The 19,793-nt window shown below is 47.8% G+C and overlaps 1 protein-coding gene across 1 annotated transcript in view; it reads right to left on the bottom strand.

The window, feature by feature from the left end:
* The window catches only part of LOC139402506 (WAS/WASL-interacting protein family member 1-like), a 32,110-nt gene that overhangs the window by 5,137 nt on the left and 7,180 nt on the right, over positions 1-19,793 (bottom strand). The window contains exon 2 of the mRNA XM_071146494.1: positions 81-175. Within this exon, the coding sequence (XP_071002595.1) occupies positions 81-134 (54 nt within the window). The 5' untranslated portion in view covers positions 135-175. The remainder of the gene's footprint in view (positions 1-80; positions 176-19,793) is intronic.

Raw genomic sequence — 19,793 nt, 5'->3', positions numbered from 1 at the left:
TAAATTGAATTAATTTTCCATCGTCATGTTAACTCATATCAGTAGTTTCAATATAACTAGGACGTCTTTGGCGTGCTTACCACAGCGAAGGTTGGGGGTGGGGGAGGGGCAGGGGGTGGCGGGGGAGGAGGCATCTTCTCTCTCTCTCTTCAGTTATTCTTCTACAGCTTCACCCCTGATGGAGAGAATACACACAATCCATTCAATACTTCCTAAATATCCACACAAACAGGAGGCTTACAGATGCTATACACATAACCAGGCTGGACCACAACAAACCTTCAGAGACATGGGAACACACACACACACACACACACACACACACACACACACACACACACACACCTCTCCAACTGGGCACAGACGTCAGTTCAACATCTGGTTGAGTTGTCAACTAACATGAATTCAACGTGAAATGTCACCATGTCATTGGATTAAGGTTAAAAGTTTGGTGAAAAAAAATATGAATTTCCCTGAAGTTGATGACTTCTTACAAATCTAAACAGTTTTCCACTTTGATTCAATGTCATCACAATATATATATATATATTAATGACATGGAAACAATGTTGATTCAACCAGTTTTTACCCAGTGGGCTTTCACCACAGTCCTTAGAGCAAGCTGTGTGACTGCAGACACATAATATTGTCTTTGCACAGAAATAACAGGATGTATTGAAATAACTTGCAAAGTACATGAGCTATAAAACCACAAGGGAAACAATCACATTGATCCAGAAATACTTCCTGGTACAGCAGACAGATGACAACCATCATCCAATCTAGGGATGTCCCCGGCTAAACAAAATCTTGGTCGACTGAAAGTGGTCTGTTCTTTTGATTGGTCAACATTTTTAAACGTGTATTTTTCCATACATACAGTAGAAGTCAGAAGTTTACATACACTTAGGCTGGAGTCATTAAAACTTGTTTTTCAACCACTTCACAAATTTCTTGTGAACAAACTATAGTTTTGCCAAGTCGGTTAGGACATCTACTTTGTGCATGGCACAAGTAATTTTTCCAACAATTGTTTACAGACAGATTATTTCACTTATAATTCACTGTATCACAATTCCAGTGGGTCAGAAGTTTACATACACTAAGTTGACTGTGCCTTTAAACAGCTTGGAAAATTCCAGAACATTATGTAATGGCTTTAGAAGCTTCTGATAGGCTAATTGACATAATTTGAGTCAATTGCAGGTGTACCTGTGGATGTATGTCAAGGCCTACCTTCAAACTCAGTGCCTCTTTGCTTGACGACATGGGAAAATCAAAAGAAATCAGCCAAGACCTCGGGGGAAAAAAATTGTAGACCTCCACAAGTCTGGTTTATCCTTGGGAGCAATTTCCAAACACCTGAAGGTACCACGTTCATCTGTACAAACAATAGTATGCAAGTATTAACACCATGGGACCATGCAGCCGTCATACCGCTCAGGAAGGAGATGCATTCTGTCTCCTAGAGAAGAACGTACTTTGGTGCGAAAAGTGCAAATCAATCCCAGAACAGCAAAGGACATTGTGAAGATGCTGGAGGAAACGGGTACAAAAGTATCTATTTCCACAGTAAAAGGAGTCCTATATTGACATAATCTGAAAGGCCGCTCAGCAAGGAAGAAGCCACTGCTCCAGAACGACCATAAAAAAGCAAACTGCACATGGGGACAAAGATCGTACTTTTTGGAGAAATGTCCCCTGGTCTGATGAATCAAAAATAGAACTGTTTGGCCATAATGATCATCATTATGTTTGGAGGAAAAAGGGGGAGGCTTGCAAGCTGAAGAACACCATCCCAACCATGAATCACGGTGGTGGCAGCATCATGTTGTGGGGGTGCTTAGCTGCAGGTGGGACTGGTGCACTTCACAAAATAGATGGCATCATGAGGGAGGAAAGTTATGTGGATATATTGAAGCAACATCTCAAGACATCAGTCAGGAAGTTAAAGCTTGGTCGCAAATGGGTCTTCCAAAAGGACAATGACCCCAAGCATACTTCCAAAGTTGTGGAAAAAATGGCTTAAGGACAACAAAGTCAAGGTATTGGAGTGACCATCACAAAGCCCTGACCTCAATCCCATAGAAAATTTGTGGGCAGAACTGAAAAAGCATGTGTGAGCAAGGAGGCCTACAAACCTGACTCAGTTACACCAGCTCTGTCAGGAGGAATGGGCCAAAATTCACCCAACTTATTGTGGGAAGCTTGTGGAAGGCTACCCGAAACGTTTGACCCAAGTTAAACAATTTAAAGGCAATGCTAACAAATACAAATTTTGTGTATGTAAACTTCTGACCCACTGGGAATGTGATGAAAGAAATAAAAGCTGAAATAAATCATTCTCTCTACTATTATTCTGACATTTCATATTCTTAAAATAAAGTGATGATCCTAACTTACCTAAGACAGGGAATTGTTACTAGGATTAAATGTCAGGAATTGGGAAAATCTGAGTTTAAGTGTATTTGGCTAAGGTGTATGTAAACTTCGACTTCAACTGTAGATACACCCTATATGCAGGCCACAGAGCTTGTCTGATGCTTTAAGCACTGTGATTAAAAATGAAGTCACACAAATTACTCAAGTGGGAGTTAGAGATCAATATAGCCTAACCAGAATAAGAAAAAAAAACTGTTCCTGATCCTCCTCTTCCCGCTGTTGCTGGCCTTCTCAGATTCTGCCGTTACTCTCCTGAAGTTACCGGTAAGAGGCTACACCAGCGACCTTTAACCTTTTCCATTTTGAGTGCCAGGGTATCTTACCATTTCTACTGATCCGTTATGATTTTCATCTGCACATTTTTCGTGGAACAGTTTCATTCAATTTATAATAAAGTCTTCATATCTCAAAATAAATGTAGTGGTTAATCAAAATGATATCTAAATGAAAATGATACCATTTTAAATATAACTTCTATTGCCATTGGTAATATGTAAAAACAGCCTACATAAATGCAACAAATACACTACAGCCTGCATGTAGAACATATCCTGATGAAAACAGATATTCTAGAAATCACATTGGCTATGCATGGACTGTCTGTAAGAAACATTGTACAACTATCAACTTGGTCCAGCCCAAAGCTTGTGCTAGCAAACTTGCAACATTGTATAAAATATTCTGGGCTGTCAGAGTTTCCGCACCAGTGAGCTCCAGACAGACAGACAGAGCTGTAGGCTATTTTGCGCAAGGGATAAGAAATAATCAGGTAGGCCTATTTTATGACTTTTCCACCGGATCAGAGCATTACATTTTTCCCCCTTTTATGCTGAGTGGTTATCGAAAGAGAGCTGGGAATATTTTTCAAACAGGCTAGGTGCGCATCCTTACTCAAGATTGACAGGAGCACTCCAAACAAAAGACAATGAATAAATTGACAACTCGTAAATGGAATGAAATAAACCAAAACGTTTTTTTCCTCACAAGTGCCGCCTAGGTTGAACACTCTACAAACAACGTGTCCACTCCTACAATGACAAGACAGCAGTAATAATATATTGAATGCATTACCGTAACCAAACAAACATTGTAGATTAAAAATGATGGGAATTAACGATAGGCTAAATGTACTACTGGTGATAGTGGTGTGCCATCCCCTCCGCAATGGACTAGTCCACTCAGACAGACAATGGACTAGTCCACCCAGACAGACAATGGACTAGTCCACCCAGACAGACAATGGACTAGTCCACCCAGACAGACAATGGACTAGTCCACTCAGACAGACAATGGACTAGTCCACCCAGACAGACAATGGACTAGTCCACCCAGACAGACAATGGACTAGTCCACCCAGACAGACAATGGACTAGTCCACTCAGACAGACAATGGACTAGTCCACCCAGACAGACAATGGACTAGTCCACCCAGACAGACAATGGACTAGTCCACCCAGACAGACAATGGACTAGTCCACCCAGACAGGCAATGGACTAGTCCACCCAGACAGGCAATGGACTAGTCCACCCACAGAGACAATGGACTAGTCCACCCACAGAGACAATGGACTAGTCCACCCAGACAGGCAATGGATTAGTCCACTCAAACAGGTGTAAATCAGACAGGTGTCTTGTGTTGCTATAAAAAAATATATATATATTTTATAAATATAAACGCAACATGTAAAGTGTTGGTCCCATGTTTCATGAGGTGAAATAAAAAAATCCCAGAAATGGTCTATTTGCACAAAAAAAAATCTCTACTTTTTCTCTCAATTTTTGTGTGCAAATGTGTTTACATGCCGTGTTAGTGAGCATTTATCCTTTACGAAGATAATCCATCCACCTGAAAGGTGTGGCATATCAAGAAGCTGATTAAACAGCATGATCATTACACAGGTGCACCTTGTGCTGGGGGACAATAAAATGCCACTTTAAAAATGGTGCAGTTTTCGGGTCTGAGGAATATTTCTGTCTGTAATAAAACTACATTTTTGGGGGAAACTCATTCTGATTGGCTGGGCCTGGCTCCCCAGTGGAGGGGCCTATGCCCTCCAAGGCCCACCCATGGCTGCACCCCTGCTCAGTCATGTGAAATCCATAGATGAGGGCCTAATGAATTAACTTCAATTGACTGTGTCAATAGATTAGCCCAGTCCATGTGATTTACATTAGTTATAGACTAGCCCAGTCCATATGTGATTTACATTCGTTATAGATTAGCCCAGTCCATATACATGTGATTGGCATTCGTAATAGACTAGCCCAGTCCATATACATGTGATTTGCATTAGTTACCAGTCAACGAGAGAGAGAGAGGTGACAGTTTCAGCTGCAGAGGCCTCTATCTTCCTGTCAATGTGGTCAACAGGAAGACCTGACACGAAAGAGACCCAACCCACAGCCATCCTGTCTCTACATCCCCACTCTCTCCATCTCTCTAAAGCAGCACCCTTCTATCTCATAAAATCTCTCTACATCCCCCTCTCTCTACTAAAGTATCTCTCAGCTCACCTCTTGATGACTTCAACACCCTCTGATAGGAACAGAGAGCAGCAGTGGAGGCCCATCTCTCCTCTCCAGCTCTCTGTAAGCCAGCGGGACACTGCGGTAGTTAGAACAGCTGACCCTGTCCTTGAGATAACAACATGATACCAACACCTGTCCTCTAAACCACTGCATTCCAGTGTTCCATTCCAGTGTTCCATTCCAGTGTTCCATTCCAGTGTTCCATTCCAGTGATCCATTCCAGTGTTCCATTCCAGTGTTCCATTCCAGTGTTCCATTCCAGTGTTCCATTCCAGTGTTCCATTCCAGTGTTCCATTCCAGTGATGGTTGGGATGCTGAAACTGTCCTACCCAGAGACACTTGACCCTCAGCTGGATCAGTTTGACATTGTTGTTTCAGGGTTGGGGGAAGATGCCATCTAGCACAATGTTCAGTCAATAAAGGAAGGATATGAGGAGTCTGAAAAGTATTTAATGAACTGAAAATTACCCATATTAGTTTCAATGACGATTTTGAAACTGACAACATGGCTATATGGAGAAGTGTTCAACAACAAGACTTCTGCAGACTTTACGTTGGATTCAGTCTTTTACAATTATCACGTCACACTGTGTGATGTTAACGAATTAAAATCTTAATGTCAACCTGGCCAGATTGTCAGATTTGCTTCTGTCGTCATATTCTGTGATTGGCTTGAGAGGCGACATCAGCAGACCTGGGCTACATTAACCACAGCGGTGGGTTTGATCTGCACCTGTATCAGCACCAGCAGACCTGGGCTACATTAACCACAGCGGTGGGTTTGATCTGCACCTGTATCAGCACCAGCAGACCTGGGCTACATTAACCACAGCGGTGGGTTTGATCTGCACCTGTATCAGCACCAGCAGTGCTAGCCTCACTCTATGCTTATGAGTGAATTAAATAACTTCGGAAAAACTGAAAGTATGCATCTAGGTCAAAAAAACGTATATAATATAATTATTTAACCTTTATCAATCACCGGGACCGTCTCTTAACACAAGCCACACTACATGATAAAGGCCCAAAACATCTGACACGGACAGAACTTTGTCGGAGCCTACAACTGCACATAGTGGTACTGAACCAGCAGGCCTCAACCCTGTCACACTGAACCAGCAGGCCTCGACCCTGTCACACTGAACCAGCAGGCCTCAACCCTGTCACACTGAACGAGCCAAGACGTAGTGGTACTGAACCAGCAGGCCTCAACCCTGTCACACTGAACGAGCCAAGACGTAGTGGTACCGAACCAGCAGACCTAGACCCTGTCTCACTGAACGAGCCAAGACGTAGTGGTACTGAACCAGCAGGCCTCAACCCTGTCACACTGAACGAGCCAAGACGTAGTGGTACTGAACCAGCAGGCCTAGACCCTGTCACACTGAATGAGCCAAGATGTAGTGGTACTGAACCAGCAGGCCTCGACCCTGTCACACTGAATGAGCCAAGACGTAGTGGTACTGAACCAGCAGGCCTCGACCCTGTCACATTGAACGAGCCAAGACGTAGTGGTACTGAACCAGCAGACCTCGACCCTGTCACACTGAACGAGCCAAGACGTAGTGGTACTGAACCAGCAGGCCTCGACCCTGTCACACTGAATGAGCCAAGACGTAGTGGTACTGAACCAGCAGGCCTCGACCCTGTCACACTGAACCAGCAGGCCTCGACCCTGTCACACTGAACGAGCCAAGACGTAGTGGTACTGAACCAGCAGGCCTCGACCCTGTCACACTGAACGAGCCAAGACGTAGTGGTACTGAACCAGCAGACCTCGACCCTGTCACACTGAACCAGCAGGCCTCGACCCTGTCACACTGAACCAGCAGGCCTCGACCCTGTCACACTGAACCAGCAGGCCTCGACCCTGTCACACTGAACCAGCAGGCCTCGACCCTGTCACACTGAACCAGCAGGCCTCGACCCTGTCACACTGAACGAGCCAAGACGTAGTGGTACTGAACCAGCAGACCTCGACCCTGTCACACTGAACGAGCCAAGACGTAGTGGTACTGAACCAGCAGACCTCGACCCTGTCACACTGAACCAGCAGCAGTCGTTTTCCTACGACGTGCACATTTTGTGGGCAAAATAGTACAGTCTGCAAAGGCATTAAGGAAGCATATTAAAATGACATAACCTTCAGAGATGTGCAACCCAACTGCACTAAAGGCAATCTGGAACCCCCCCCACCTCTAAACTACTCCTCATTGTTTAGCGATGAGCACCACTGACATGCACCCCCCCCCCCCCCCACCTCTACACTACTCCTCATTGTTTAGCGATGAGCACCACTGACATGCACCCCCCCCCCCCCCCCACCTATACACTACTCCTCATTGTTTAGCGATGTGCACCATTGACATCTACCCCCCCCCCCCACCTCTACACTACTCCTCATTGTTTAGCGATGAGCACCACTGACATGCACCCCCCCCACCTATACACTACTCCTCATTGTTTAGCGATGAGCACCACTGACAAGCACCCCCCCCCCCCCCCCCACCTATACACTACTCCTCATTGTTTAGCGATGAGCACCACTGACATGCACCCCTCCCCCCCCACCTATACACTACTCCTCATTGTTTAGCGATGAGCACCACTGACATGCACCCCTCCCCCCCCCACCTATACACTACTCCTCATTGTTTAGCGATGAGCACCACTGACATGCACCCCCCCCCCCCCCCACCTCTACACTACTCCTCATTGTTTAGCGATGAGCACCACTGACATGCACCCCCCCCCACCTATACACTACTCCTCATTGTTTAGCGATGAGCACCACTGACATGCACCCCTCCCCCCCCCCCCCCACCTCTACACTACTCCTCATTGTTTAGCGATGAGCACCACTGACATGCACCCCCCCCACCTCTACACTACTCCTCATTGTTTAGCGATGAGCACCACTGACATGCACCCCCCCCCCCCACCTATACACTACTCCTCATTGTTTAGCGATGAGCACCACTGACATGCACCCCCCCCCCCCCACCTATACACTACTCCTCATTGTTTAGCGATGAGCACCACTGACATGCACCCCCCCCCACCTATACACTACTCCTCATTGTTTAGCGATGAGCACCACTGACATGCACCCCCCCACCTATACACTACTCCTCATCGTTTAGCGATGAGCACCACTGACATGCACCCCCCCCCCCCTCACCTCTACACTACTCCTCATTGTTTAGCAATGAGCACCACTGACATGCACCCCCCCCCCACCTATACACTACTCCTCATTGTTTAGCGATGAGCACCACTGACATGCACCCCCCCCACCTCTACACTACTCCTCATTGTTTAGCGATGAGCACCACTGACATGCACCCCCCCCCCCCCCCACCTATACACTACTCCTCATTGTTTAGCGATGAGCACCACTGACATGCACCCCCCCACCTATACACTACTCCTCATTGTTTAGCGATGAGCACCACTGACATGCACCCCCCCCCCCTCACCTCTACACTACTCCTCATTGTTTAGCGATGAGCACCACTGACATGCACCCCCCCCCCCACCTATACACTACTCCTCATTGTTTAGCGATGAGCACCACTGACATGCACCCCCCCCCCCCCCACCTCTACACTACTCCTCATTGTTTAGCGATGAGCACCACTGACATGCACCCCCCCCCCCCCCCCCCCCACCTATACACTACTCCTCATTGTTTAGCGATGAGCACCACTGACATGCACCCCCCCCCCCCCCCCACCTCTACACTACTCCTCATTGTTTAGCGATGAGCACCACTGACATGCACCCCCCCTCCCCCCCCTCTACACTACTCCTCATTGTTTAGCGATGAGCACCACTGACATGCACCCCTCCCCCCCCCACCTATACACTACTCCTCATTGTTTAGCGATGAGCACCACTGACATGCACCCCCCCACCTATACACTACTCCTCATTGTTTAGCGATGAGCACCACTGACATGCCCCCCCCCCACCTCTACACTACTCCTCATTGTTTAGCGATGAGCACCACTGACATGCACCCCCCCCCCCCCCCCCACCTATACACTACTCCTCATTGTTTAGCGATGAGCACCACTGACATGCACCCCCCCCCCCCCCACACCTCTACACTACTCCTCATTGTTTAGCGATGAGCACCACTGACATGCACCCCCCCTCCCCCCCTCTACACTACTCCTCATTGTTTAGCGATGAGCACCACTGACATGCACCCCTCCCCCCCCCACCTATACACTACTCCTCATTGTTTAGCGATGAGCACCACTGACATGCACCCCCCCCCCCCACCTATACACTACTCCTCATTGTTTAGCGATGAGCACCACTGACATGCACCCCTCCCCCCACCTCTACACTACTCCTCATTGTTTAGCGATGAGCACCACTGACATGCACCCCCCCCCCCCCACCTATACACTACTCCTCATTGTTTAGCGATGAGCACCACTGACATGCACCCCCCCCCCCCCCCCACCTCTACACTACTCCTCATTGTTTAGCGATGAGCACCACTGACATGCACCCCTCCCCCCCACCTATACACTACTCCTCATTGTTTAGCGATGAGCACCACTGACATGCACCCCCCCCCCCCCCCCCCACCTCTACACTACTCCTCATTGTTTAGCGATGAGCACCACTGACATGCACCCCCCCACCTATACACTACTCCTCATTGTTTAGCGATGAGCACCACTGACATGCACCCCCCCCCCCCCCCACCTCTACACTACTCCTCATTGTTTAGCGATGAGCACCACTGACATGCACCCCCCCCCCCCCACCTATACACTACTCCTCATTGTTTAGCGATGAGCACCACTGACATGCACCCCCCCACCTATACACTACTCCTCATTGTTTAGCGATGAGCACCACTGACATGCACCCCCCCACCTATACACTACTCCTCATTGTTTAGCGATGAGCACCACTGACATGCACCCCCCCCCCCCCCCCCCCACCTCTACACTACTCCTCATTGTTTAGCGATGAGCACCACTGACATGCACCCCCCCCCCCCCCCCCCACCTATACACTACTCCTCATTGTTTAGCGATGAGCACCACTGACATGCACCCCTCCGGCTAATATTAGAATAATAGCTTCCCACAATGGAGACATTGATTTCAGTGCCACAAGCAGAGAGCCACGAGACTGGAAGAAGATACGTGGCCTGAGACCATGGATGACACACCACATCATCCCTAGTGGGCCTGGTCAGCTCTCTTAAAAGGGCATCTCCAGGCATTTATAGGAATGAAGCAGATAACACACACACACACACACACACACACACACACACACACACAGAGAGAGAGAGAGAGAAGTGAGCGAGAGAGAAAAACCCCCAGAGAATCTAGTCCAGGCAAAAGGAAAGGCAGATGATTCAGCTGTAGAGAGAACCACATGGCTACTGCTGGCTACTCAGACGTTCTCACAGTCACAACCCCATGTTAGTTTACATGTTGTTTCTCTGGAACTATAATGACTATGTAAACAACAACAGGGTTGTGTGAACAACTACTGGACCGGACTCCTCTGTTTTCATTCTGGTGGACTCTACCCTGCAGCCCTGGTTCCTGCTAGCCTGGAAAACCAGGCTCTCTGCATTGTGACCCGCCAACCCCTCTTTACGCTACTGCTACTCTCTGTTCATCATATACGCATAGTCACTTTAACCATATCTACATGTACATACTACCTCCATCAGCCTGACTAACCGGTGTCTGTATGTAGCCTCGCTACTGTATATAGCCTCGCTACTGTATGTAGCCTCGCTACTGTTTATAGCCTCGCTACTGTTTATAGCCTCTCTACTGTATAGAGCCTAGCTACTGTATAGAGCCTAGCTACTGTTTATAGCCTCGCTACTGTATAGAGCCTCGCTACTGTATAGAGCCTAGCTACTGTTTATAGCCTCGCTACTGTTTATAGCCTCGCTACTGTTTATAGCCTCGCTACGGTACATAGCCTCGCTACTGTATAGAGCCTCGCTACGGTTTATAGCCTCGCTACTGTTTATAGCCTCGCTACTGTATAGAGCCTAGCTACTGTATAGAGCCTAGCTACTGTATAGAGCCTCTCTACTGTATAGAGCCTAGCTACTGTTTATAGCCTCGCTACTGTTTATAGCCTCGCTACAGTTTATAGCCTCGCTACGGTACATAGCCTCGCTACTGTTTATAGCCTCGCTACGGTACATAGCCTCGCTACTGTATAGAGCCTCGCTACTGTTTATAGCCTCGCTACTGTTTATAGCCTCGCTACGGTACATAGCCTCGCTACTGTATAGAGCCTCGCTACTGTTTATAGCCTCGCTACTGTTTATAGCCTCGCTACTGTTTATAGCCTCTCTACTGTATAGAGCCTAGCTACTGTTTATAGCCTCGCTACTGTTTATAGCCTCGCTACAGTTTATAGCCTCGCTACTGTTTATAGCCTCGCTACTGTTTATAGCCTCGCTACTGTTTATAGCCTCTACTGTATATAGCCTCTACTGTATAGAGCCTAGCTACTGTTTATAGCCTCGCTACTGTTTATAGCCTCGCTACAGTTTATAGCCTCGCTACGGTACATAGCCTCGCTACTGTATAGAGCCTCGCTACTGTTTATAGCCTCGCTACTGTTTATAGCCTCGCTACTGTTTATAGCCTCGCTACTGTTTATAGCCTCGCTACTGTTTATAGCCTCGCTACTGTACATAGCCTCGCTACTGTACATAGCCTCGCTACTGTTTATAGCCTCGCTACTGTTTATAGCCTCGCTACTGTACATAGCCTCGCTACTGTACATAGCCTCGCTACTGTTTATAGCCTCGCTACTGTATATAGCCTCGCTACTGTATATAGCCTCTCTACTCTATATAGCCTCTCTACTCTATATAGCCTCTACTGTATATAGCCTCTACTGTATATAGCCTCTACTGTATATAGCCTCTACTGTATATAGCCTGTCTTTTTACTGTTGTTTTATTTCTTTACTTACCCATTGTTCACCTAGCACATTTTTTGCACTATTGTATGAGCCTGTAAGTAAGCATTTCACTGTAAGGTGTCTACTCCTGTTGTATTCGGCGCACGTGACAAATAAACATTGATTTGATTTGGTTTGAAACTACCACTAGTCAGAATGATATTCCAGGCTAAGGTTTCTCCTGCTGAGACATCTTCAGAGGGGATTCCAGGCTAAGGTTTCTCCTGCTGAGACATCTTCAGAGGGGATTCCAGGCAAGGTTTCTCCTGCTGAGAGATCTTCAGAGGGGATTCCAGGCTAAGGTTTCTCCTGCTCAGACATCTTCAGAGGGGATTCCAGGCAAGGTTTCTCCTGCTGAGAGATCTTCAGAGGGGATTCGAAGCTAAGGTTTCTCCTGCTGAGAGATCTTCAGAGGGGATTCCAGGCTAAGGTTTCTCCTGCTGAGACATCTTCAGAGGGGATTCCAGGCAAGGTTTCTCCTGCTGAAAGGGTTGACCCAGAGAGACATATACTGTCTAGAGAGTAAACATTGCGTCCAGGGTTTGGGTTGGACTGGAGCCTGGTGATATAGGTCTGTTACAGACCTATATCCATCCTGCCCTGCCTATCTAAGGTCTTCGAAAGCCAAGTCAACAAACAGGTCACTGACCATCTTGAATCCCACCGTACCTTCTCCGCTGTGCAATCTGGTTTCCGAGCCGGTCACGGGTGTACCTCAGCCACGCTCAAGGTACTAAACGATATCATAACCGCCATCGATAAAAGACAGTACTGTGCAGCCGTCTTCATAGACCTTGCCAAGGCTTTCGACTCTGTCAATCACCGTATTCTTATCGGCAGACTCAGTAGCCTCGGTTTTTCGGATGACTGCCTTGCCTGGTTCACCAATTACTTTGCAGACAGAGTTCAGTGTGTCAAATCGGAGGGCATGCTGTCCGGTCCTCTGGCAGTCTCTATGGGGGTGCCACAGGGTTCAATTCTCGGGCCGACTCTTTTCTCTGTATATATCAATGATGTTTCTCATGCTGCGGGCGATTCCCTGATCCACCTCTACGCAGACGACACCATTCTATATACTTCCGGCCCGTCCTTGGACACTGTGCTATCTAACCTCCAAACGAGCTTCAATGCCATACAGCACTCCTTCCGTGGCCTCCAACTGCTCTTAAACGCTAGTAAAACCAAATGCATGCTGTTCAACCGTTCGCTGCCTGCACCCGCACGCCTGACCAGCATCACAACCCTGGATGGTTCCGACCTTGAATATGTGGACATCTATAAGTACCTAGGTGTCTGGCTAGACTCTAAACTCTCCTTCCAGACCCATATCAAACATCTCCAATCGAAAATCAAATCAAGAGTCGGCTTTCTATTCCGCAACAAAGCCTCCTTCACTCACGCCGCCAAACTTACCCTAGTAAAACTGACTATCCTACCGATCCTCGACTTCGGCGATGTCATCTACAAAATTGCTTCCAACACTCTACTCAGCAAACTGGATGCAGTTTATCACAGTGCCATCCGTTTTGTCACTAAAGCACCTTATACCACCCACCACTGCGACTTGTATGCTCTAGTCGGCTGGCCCTCGCTACATATTCGTCGCCAGACCCACTGGCTCCAGGTCATCTACAAGTCCATGCTAGGTAAAGCTCCGCCTTATCTCAGTTCACTGGTTACGATGGCAACACCCATCCGTAGCACGCGCTCCAGCAGGTGTATCTCACTGATCATCCCTAAAGCCAACACCTCATTTGGCCGCCTTTCGTTCCAGTTCTCTGCTGCCTGTGACTGGAACAAATTGCAAAAATCACTGAAGTTGGAGACTTTTATCTCCCTCACCAACTTCAAACATCTGCTATCTGAGCAGCTAACCGATCGCTGCAGCTGTACATAGTCTATTGGTAAATAGCCCACCCATTTTCACCTACCTCATCCCCATACTGTTTTTATTTATTTATTTTTCTGCTCTTTTGCACACCAATATCTCTACCTGTACATAACCATCTGATCATTTATCACTCCAGTGTTAATCTGCATAATTGTAATTATTTGCCTACCTTCTCATGCCTTTTGCACACAATGTATATATAGACTCCCCTTTTTTCTACTGTGTTATTGACTTGTTAATTGTTTACTCCATGTGTAATTCTGTGTTGTCTGTTCACACTGCTATGCCTTATCTTGGCCAGGTTGCAGTTGTAAATGAGAACTTGTTCTCAACTAGCCTACCTGGTTAAATAAAGGTAAAATAAAAATAAATAGAAAAATGGGTTGGACTGGAGCCTGGTCAGTGATGGGTTGGACTGGAGCCTGGTCAGTGATGAGGTTGGGGTTGGACTGGAGCCTGGTCAGTGATGGGTTGGACTGGAGCCTGGTCAGGGTTGGGTTGGGGTTGGACTGGAGCCTGGTCAGTGATGGGTTGGGGTTGGAGCCTGGTCAGTGATGGGTTGGGGTTGGACTGGAGCCTGGTCAGGGTTGGGTTGGGGTTGGACTGGAGCCTGGTCAGTGATGGGTTGGACTGGAGCCTGGTCAGTGATGGGGTTGGACTGGAGCCTGGTCAGTGATGGGGTTGGGCCAGAGCCTGGTCAGGGTTGGACTGGAGCCTGGTCAGTGATGGGTTGGGGTTGGACTGGAGCCTGGTCAGTGATGGGTTGGACTGGAGCCTGGTCAGTGATGGGGTTGGACTGGAGCCTGGTCAGTGATGGGTTGGACTAGAGCCTGGTCAGTGATGGGTTGGGGTTGGACTGGAGCCTGGTCAGTGATGGGTTGGGGTTGGAGCCTGGTCAGTGATGGGTTGGACTGGAGCCTGGTCAGTGATGGGGTTGGACTGGAGCCTGGTCAGTGATGGGTTGGACTGGAGCCTGGTCAGTGATGGGTTGGGGTTGGAGCCTGGTCAGTGATGGGTTGGATTGGAGCCTGGTCAGTGATCGGTTGGACTGGAGCCTGGTCAGTGATGGGTTGGGGTTGGGGTTGGACTGGAGCCTGGTCAGTGATGGGTTGGATTGGAGCCTGGTCAGTGATGGGTTGGGGTTGGGGTTGGACTGGAGCCTGGTCAGTGATGGGTTGGGGTTGGACTGGAGCCTGGTCAGTGATGGGTTGGATTGGAGCCTGGTCAGTGATGGGTTGGACTGGAGCCTGGTCAGTGATGGGGTCAGGGTTGGACTGGAGCCTGGTCAGGGTTGGGGTTGGGCTGGAGCCTGGTCAGTGTGGGGTTGGGCTGGAGCCTGGTCAGGGTTGGGGTTGGGGTTGGGCTGGAGCCTGGTCAGGGTTGGGGTTGGGCTGGAGCCTGGTCAGTGTGGGGTTGGGCTGGAGCCTGGTCAGGGTTGGGGTTGGGGTTGGGCTGGAGCCTGGTCAGGGTTGGGGATGGGGTTGGGCTGGAGCCTGGTCAGGGTTGGGGTTGGGGTTGGGCTGGAGCCTGGTCAGTGTTGGGGATGGGGTTGGGCTGGAGCCTGGTCAGGGTTGGGGTTGGGGTTGGACTGGAGCCTGGTCAGTGATGGGGTCAGGGTTGGACTGGAGCCTGGTCAGTGTGGGGTTGGACTGGAGCCTGGTCAGGGTTGGGGTTGGGCTGCTGCTAGCGACACATGACTCCTCCTGTGGGACTGTGGACACTTTGAAGTAGCACAAGTAGGACACACATGCGGGCTCGCATATACAAACACACATGCTTCAGTTTAGACGCTGTTAAAATGGCTGCTGCTCTTTGATCCTCCCGACAACCCCCCGCGCCGAGGTACCTCATCAGGGTTAGCAGCAGAGACACTTAGTAAAAACACACACCACCACTAGCAGTTATAGAGGTGAATAAACAGACTGGAGACAACAACACCACCGTTCACACGCCATTATGGTTCTACTTTAATTCAGCAAAAGTATTCTCAAAACATTTATGACAACAGTTGTTAAAGGAATAGCAATACCGGAGATATAGACCATAGTGGCAGAGTAGAGTAGAGGACATCCGGTGGCTTTGCCAAAAACATCCCCCCTCCCCACGGGCCCTGTTGTACCTAACAGGGATGTGGGTGGGATTAGGTAGAAGGCTGGACGCTTCTCTCACAGAACTGGACTGTAGAATACAGCAGTGTGTGTGTGTATGTGTGTGTGTGTGTGTGTGTGTGTGTGTGTGTGTGTGTGTGTGTGTGTGGGCAGAGAGAAACCGTGCTGAGTATCTAAGCTAACATCCTGCATGGGACGTTCGCTAGAGTAGAGTTATGTGGCAATGCTGACCCGCACAGGGGAGACTTTAAATAAACCCCTCTAGTACATTACCAGACGTTCCTAGAATAAGGGAAGAGGAAGGCCACTTCCCACAACTTCCACACTGAGGTAATTAGTCTAAGGTAGAGGTCATCAACCTTTTCTGAGTCAAGATCACATTGAGTCAAAATGAAAGCCGAGATCTACCGTTCAGAGATCTACCGCTCAGAGATCTACCGCTCAGAGATCTACCGCTCAGAGATCTACCGCTCAGAGATCTACCGCTCAGAGATCTACCGCTCAGAGATCTACCGTTCAGAGATCTACCGTTCAGAGATCTACCGCTCAGAGATCTACCGCTCAGAGATCTACCGCTCAGAGATCTACCGTTCAGAGATCTACCGCTCAGAGATCTACCGCTCAGAGATCTACCGTTCAGAGATCTACCGCTCAGAGATCTACCGCTCAGAGATCTACCGTTCAGAGATCTACAGTTCAGAGATCTACCGTTCAGAGATCTACCGCTCAGAGATCTACCGTTCAGAGATCTACCGTTCAGAGATCTACCGCTCAGAGATCTACCGTTCAGAGATCTACCGCTCAGAGATCTACCGTTCAGAGATCTACCGTTCAGAGATCTACCGCTCAGAGATCTACCGTTCAGAGATCTACCGCTCAGAGATCTACCGTTCAGAGATCTACCGCTCAGAGATCTACCGTTCAGAGATCTACCGCTCAGAGATCTACCGTTCAGAGATCTACCGCTCAGAGATCTACCGTTCAGAGATCTACCGCTCAGAGATCTACAGTTCAGAGATCTACTGTTCAGAGATCTACAGTTCAGAGATCTACTGTTCAGAGATCTACTGTTCAGAGATCTACCGCTCTGATTTTTTTTAAAACATAAGTCTATGCAACATGAAGCAGTTAAACACAGTTCTGTAACAATGAGGTTTGTTCAGTAGGCTACAGGCCCAATACATTATCACTGCATATTGGCTATGCTTGATTTGCCCTACCAATGTTGTTCTTCCACTTAGAAACTCTATTTCAACATTTGAGGTACTGTATATGACCACACTGGTAATAGATGATTGGTTGTATTACTTGTGAGGCACAGCTGAGTGATCGTAATCATCTACTTCCTCTTTGTTGTACTGGACTGATGGCCTGCATCTGATGGTCAGTTTGAGGGAGCTGCAGTCACCTGCCTCTCACCTGACTCACCCCTCTCTCCTCTGAGAAAAGGCAGTCTTCCTGCTGATGACGAAACTTTAAAAAAGATGCACTATGCAGAAATCACTCCACCATTTCCTGGTTGTTAAAATTCTAATAGTTATTTCAGTTTGTGACAAAACAAGGAAGTATAGTGTAGAGAATCATTGTGTCGTCTAAACCGCTGTGAAATAGATTTTCCATAAACAAAAATGTTGTATTTTCAGCTGTTTGAAGCTGGTGGACAAAACCACAAGTAAAAGACGCAAAAAAAACTAAACTTAAGAACGGGAAGAACTAGAGCACATAGAACAGATCTACTGCTTCTTAGACTTGCTTTCAATGAGACTGACAGATCTATATAAACACGTTTCTATGTGAATTTGGTCGGGTCACCTAAAAAGTGACGTATTGCAGCTCTGAGTCTCATTTTTTCTGCCTCCTGTACCAGTTCCTGTTGTTACCCCCATTCTTTCTGCCTCCTGTACCAGTTCCTGTTGTTACCCCATTCTTTCTGCCTCCTGCACCAGTTCCTGTTGTTACCTCATTCTTTCTGCCTCCTGCATCAGTTCCTGTTGTTACCCCATTATTTCTGCCTCCTGCATCAGTTCCTGTCTCTTTGCTGTATTCATTGAGTCTCTCTCTAGTGATGGTTTTTAAAAGTTTTGAAATCTCACATTATCAACTTTGCTGTGCGTTCAAGGCTTCTTTTTACAGTCTCTTTTTTTACAGTCTATGGCTCGAGGAAACTGGACAGACACGGTAGTCTGAGCTACCTGATTGGCCAGCGGTAGGCCTATAGGTTCACTTGATTTGCTCGCTGGGCCTGCCGGGTAAGCGGAGTTCTCCCTTCAGACACATGAAATGGTTCAAAATGGAAGGCAATCAAGGTGCACTTCATTCATCATCCCGGCGCCAGGGCTGACGAATCAAGGTGCACTTCATTCATCATCCCGGCGCCAGGGCTGACGAATCAAGGTGCACTTCATTCATCATCCTGGCGCCAGGGCTGACGAATCAAGTGCACCCGATGACAACAGCGCAAAACAAATACCAATAAATATAGGAACGCAAGGCTTTATCGTTGTTGATTTTTTTTTTTTTTACAGAAATGTTTGGTGATCAACTAGGAATGCCTTGGTGATCAACTAGGAATGCCTTGGTGATCAACTAGGAATGCCTTGGTGATCAACTAGGAATGCCTTGGGAGATCAACTAGGAATGCCTTGGGAGATCAACTAGGAATGCCTTGGTGATCAACTAGGAATGCCTTGGGAGATCAACTAGGAATGCCTTGGTGATCAACTAGGAATGCCTTGGTGATCAACTAGGAATGCCTTGGGAGATCAACTAGGAATGCCTTGGGAGATCAACTAGGAATGCCTTGGGAGATCAACTAGGAATGCCTTGGGAGATCAACTAGGAATGCCTTGGAGATCAACTAGGAATGCCTTGGGAGATCAACTAGAAATGCCTTGGGAGATCAACTAGGAATGCCTTGGAGATCAACTAGAATTGCCTTGGGAGATCAACTAGGAATGCCTTGGAGATCAACTAGGAATGCCTTGGGAGATCAACTAGGAATGCCTTGGGAGATCAACTAGAAATGCCTTGGGAGATCAACTAGGAATGTCTTGGAGATCAACTAGGAATGCCTTGGGAGATCAACTAGGAATGCCTTGGGAGATCAACTAGAAATGCCTTGGAGATCAACTAGGAATGCCTTGGGAGATCAACTAGGAATGTCTTGGAGATCAACTAGGAATGCCTTGGGAGATCAACTAGGAATGCCTTGGGAGATCAACTAGAAATGCCTTGGAGATCAACTAGGAATGCCTTGGGAGATCAACTAGGAATGCCTTGGGAGATCGCGATGGACCGGTTGAAAACAGGGATAGTGATTGAAAACAGGGATAGTTGGGGGTTTCTTCCCCAGAGTCGGAGGAACTCGTGGACACCATGTGTATGTCTCTGCGTCGAGTGTGAAGAAGGTAAAGGCAGTTCCGCGACCATGATAACTGTTCCCATTGACTTCCAGTCATTGCACTTCACAGTTCCCAGGTCCAGAACAAATTGAAGAAAACATACAGTAATATACATAGACATGAGTGCCTGGAACCCCCTTCTATCTCACAGAGCAAGTTAACAGCAGACCTGGTTTCACAAAACAAATAAAGCAACGCCTCTACCCCATGTGACCAGAAGTGTGTGTGTGTATGTACTGACATGTGTGTGTGTATGTACTCACGTGTGTGTGTGTGTATGTACTGACATGTGTATGTACTGACGTGTGTGTGTGTATGTACTGACGTGTGTGTGTGTGTGTGTATGTATGTACTGACGTGTGTGTGTGTATGTATGTACTCACGTGTGTGTGTGTATGTACTGACGTGTGTGTGTATGTATGTACTGACGTGTGTGTGTGTAT

Source organism: Oncorhynchus clarkii, unplaced genomic scaffold, assembly GCF_045791955.1.
Source record: "Oncorhynchus clarkii lewisi isolate Uvic-CL-2024 unplaced genomic scaffold, UVic_Ocla_1.0 unplaced_contig_8902_pilon_pilon, whole genome shotgun sequence".
Classification (NCBI taxonomy): Eukaryota; Metazoa; Chordata; class Actinopteri; order Salmoniformes; family Salmonidae; genus Oncorhynchus; species Oncorhynchus clarkii.
This window is presented reverse-complemented; position numbering and strand designations above follow the sequence as displayed.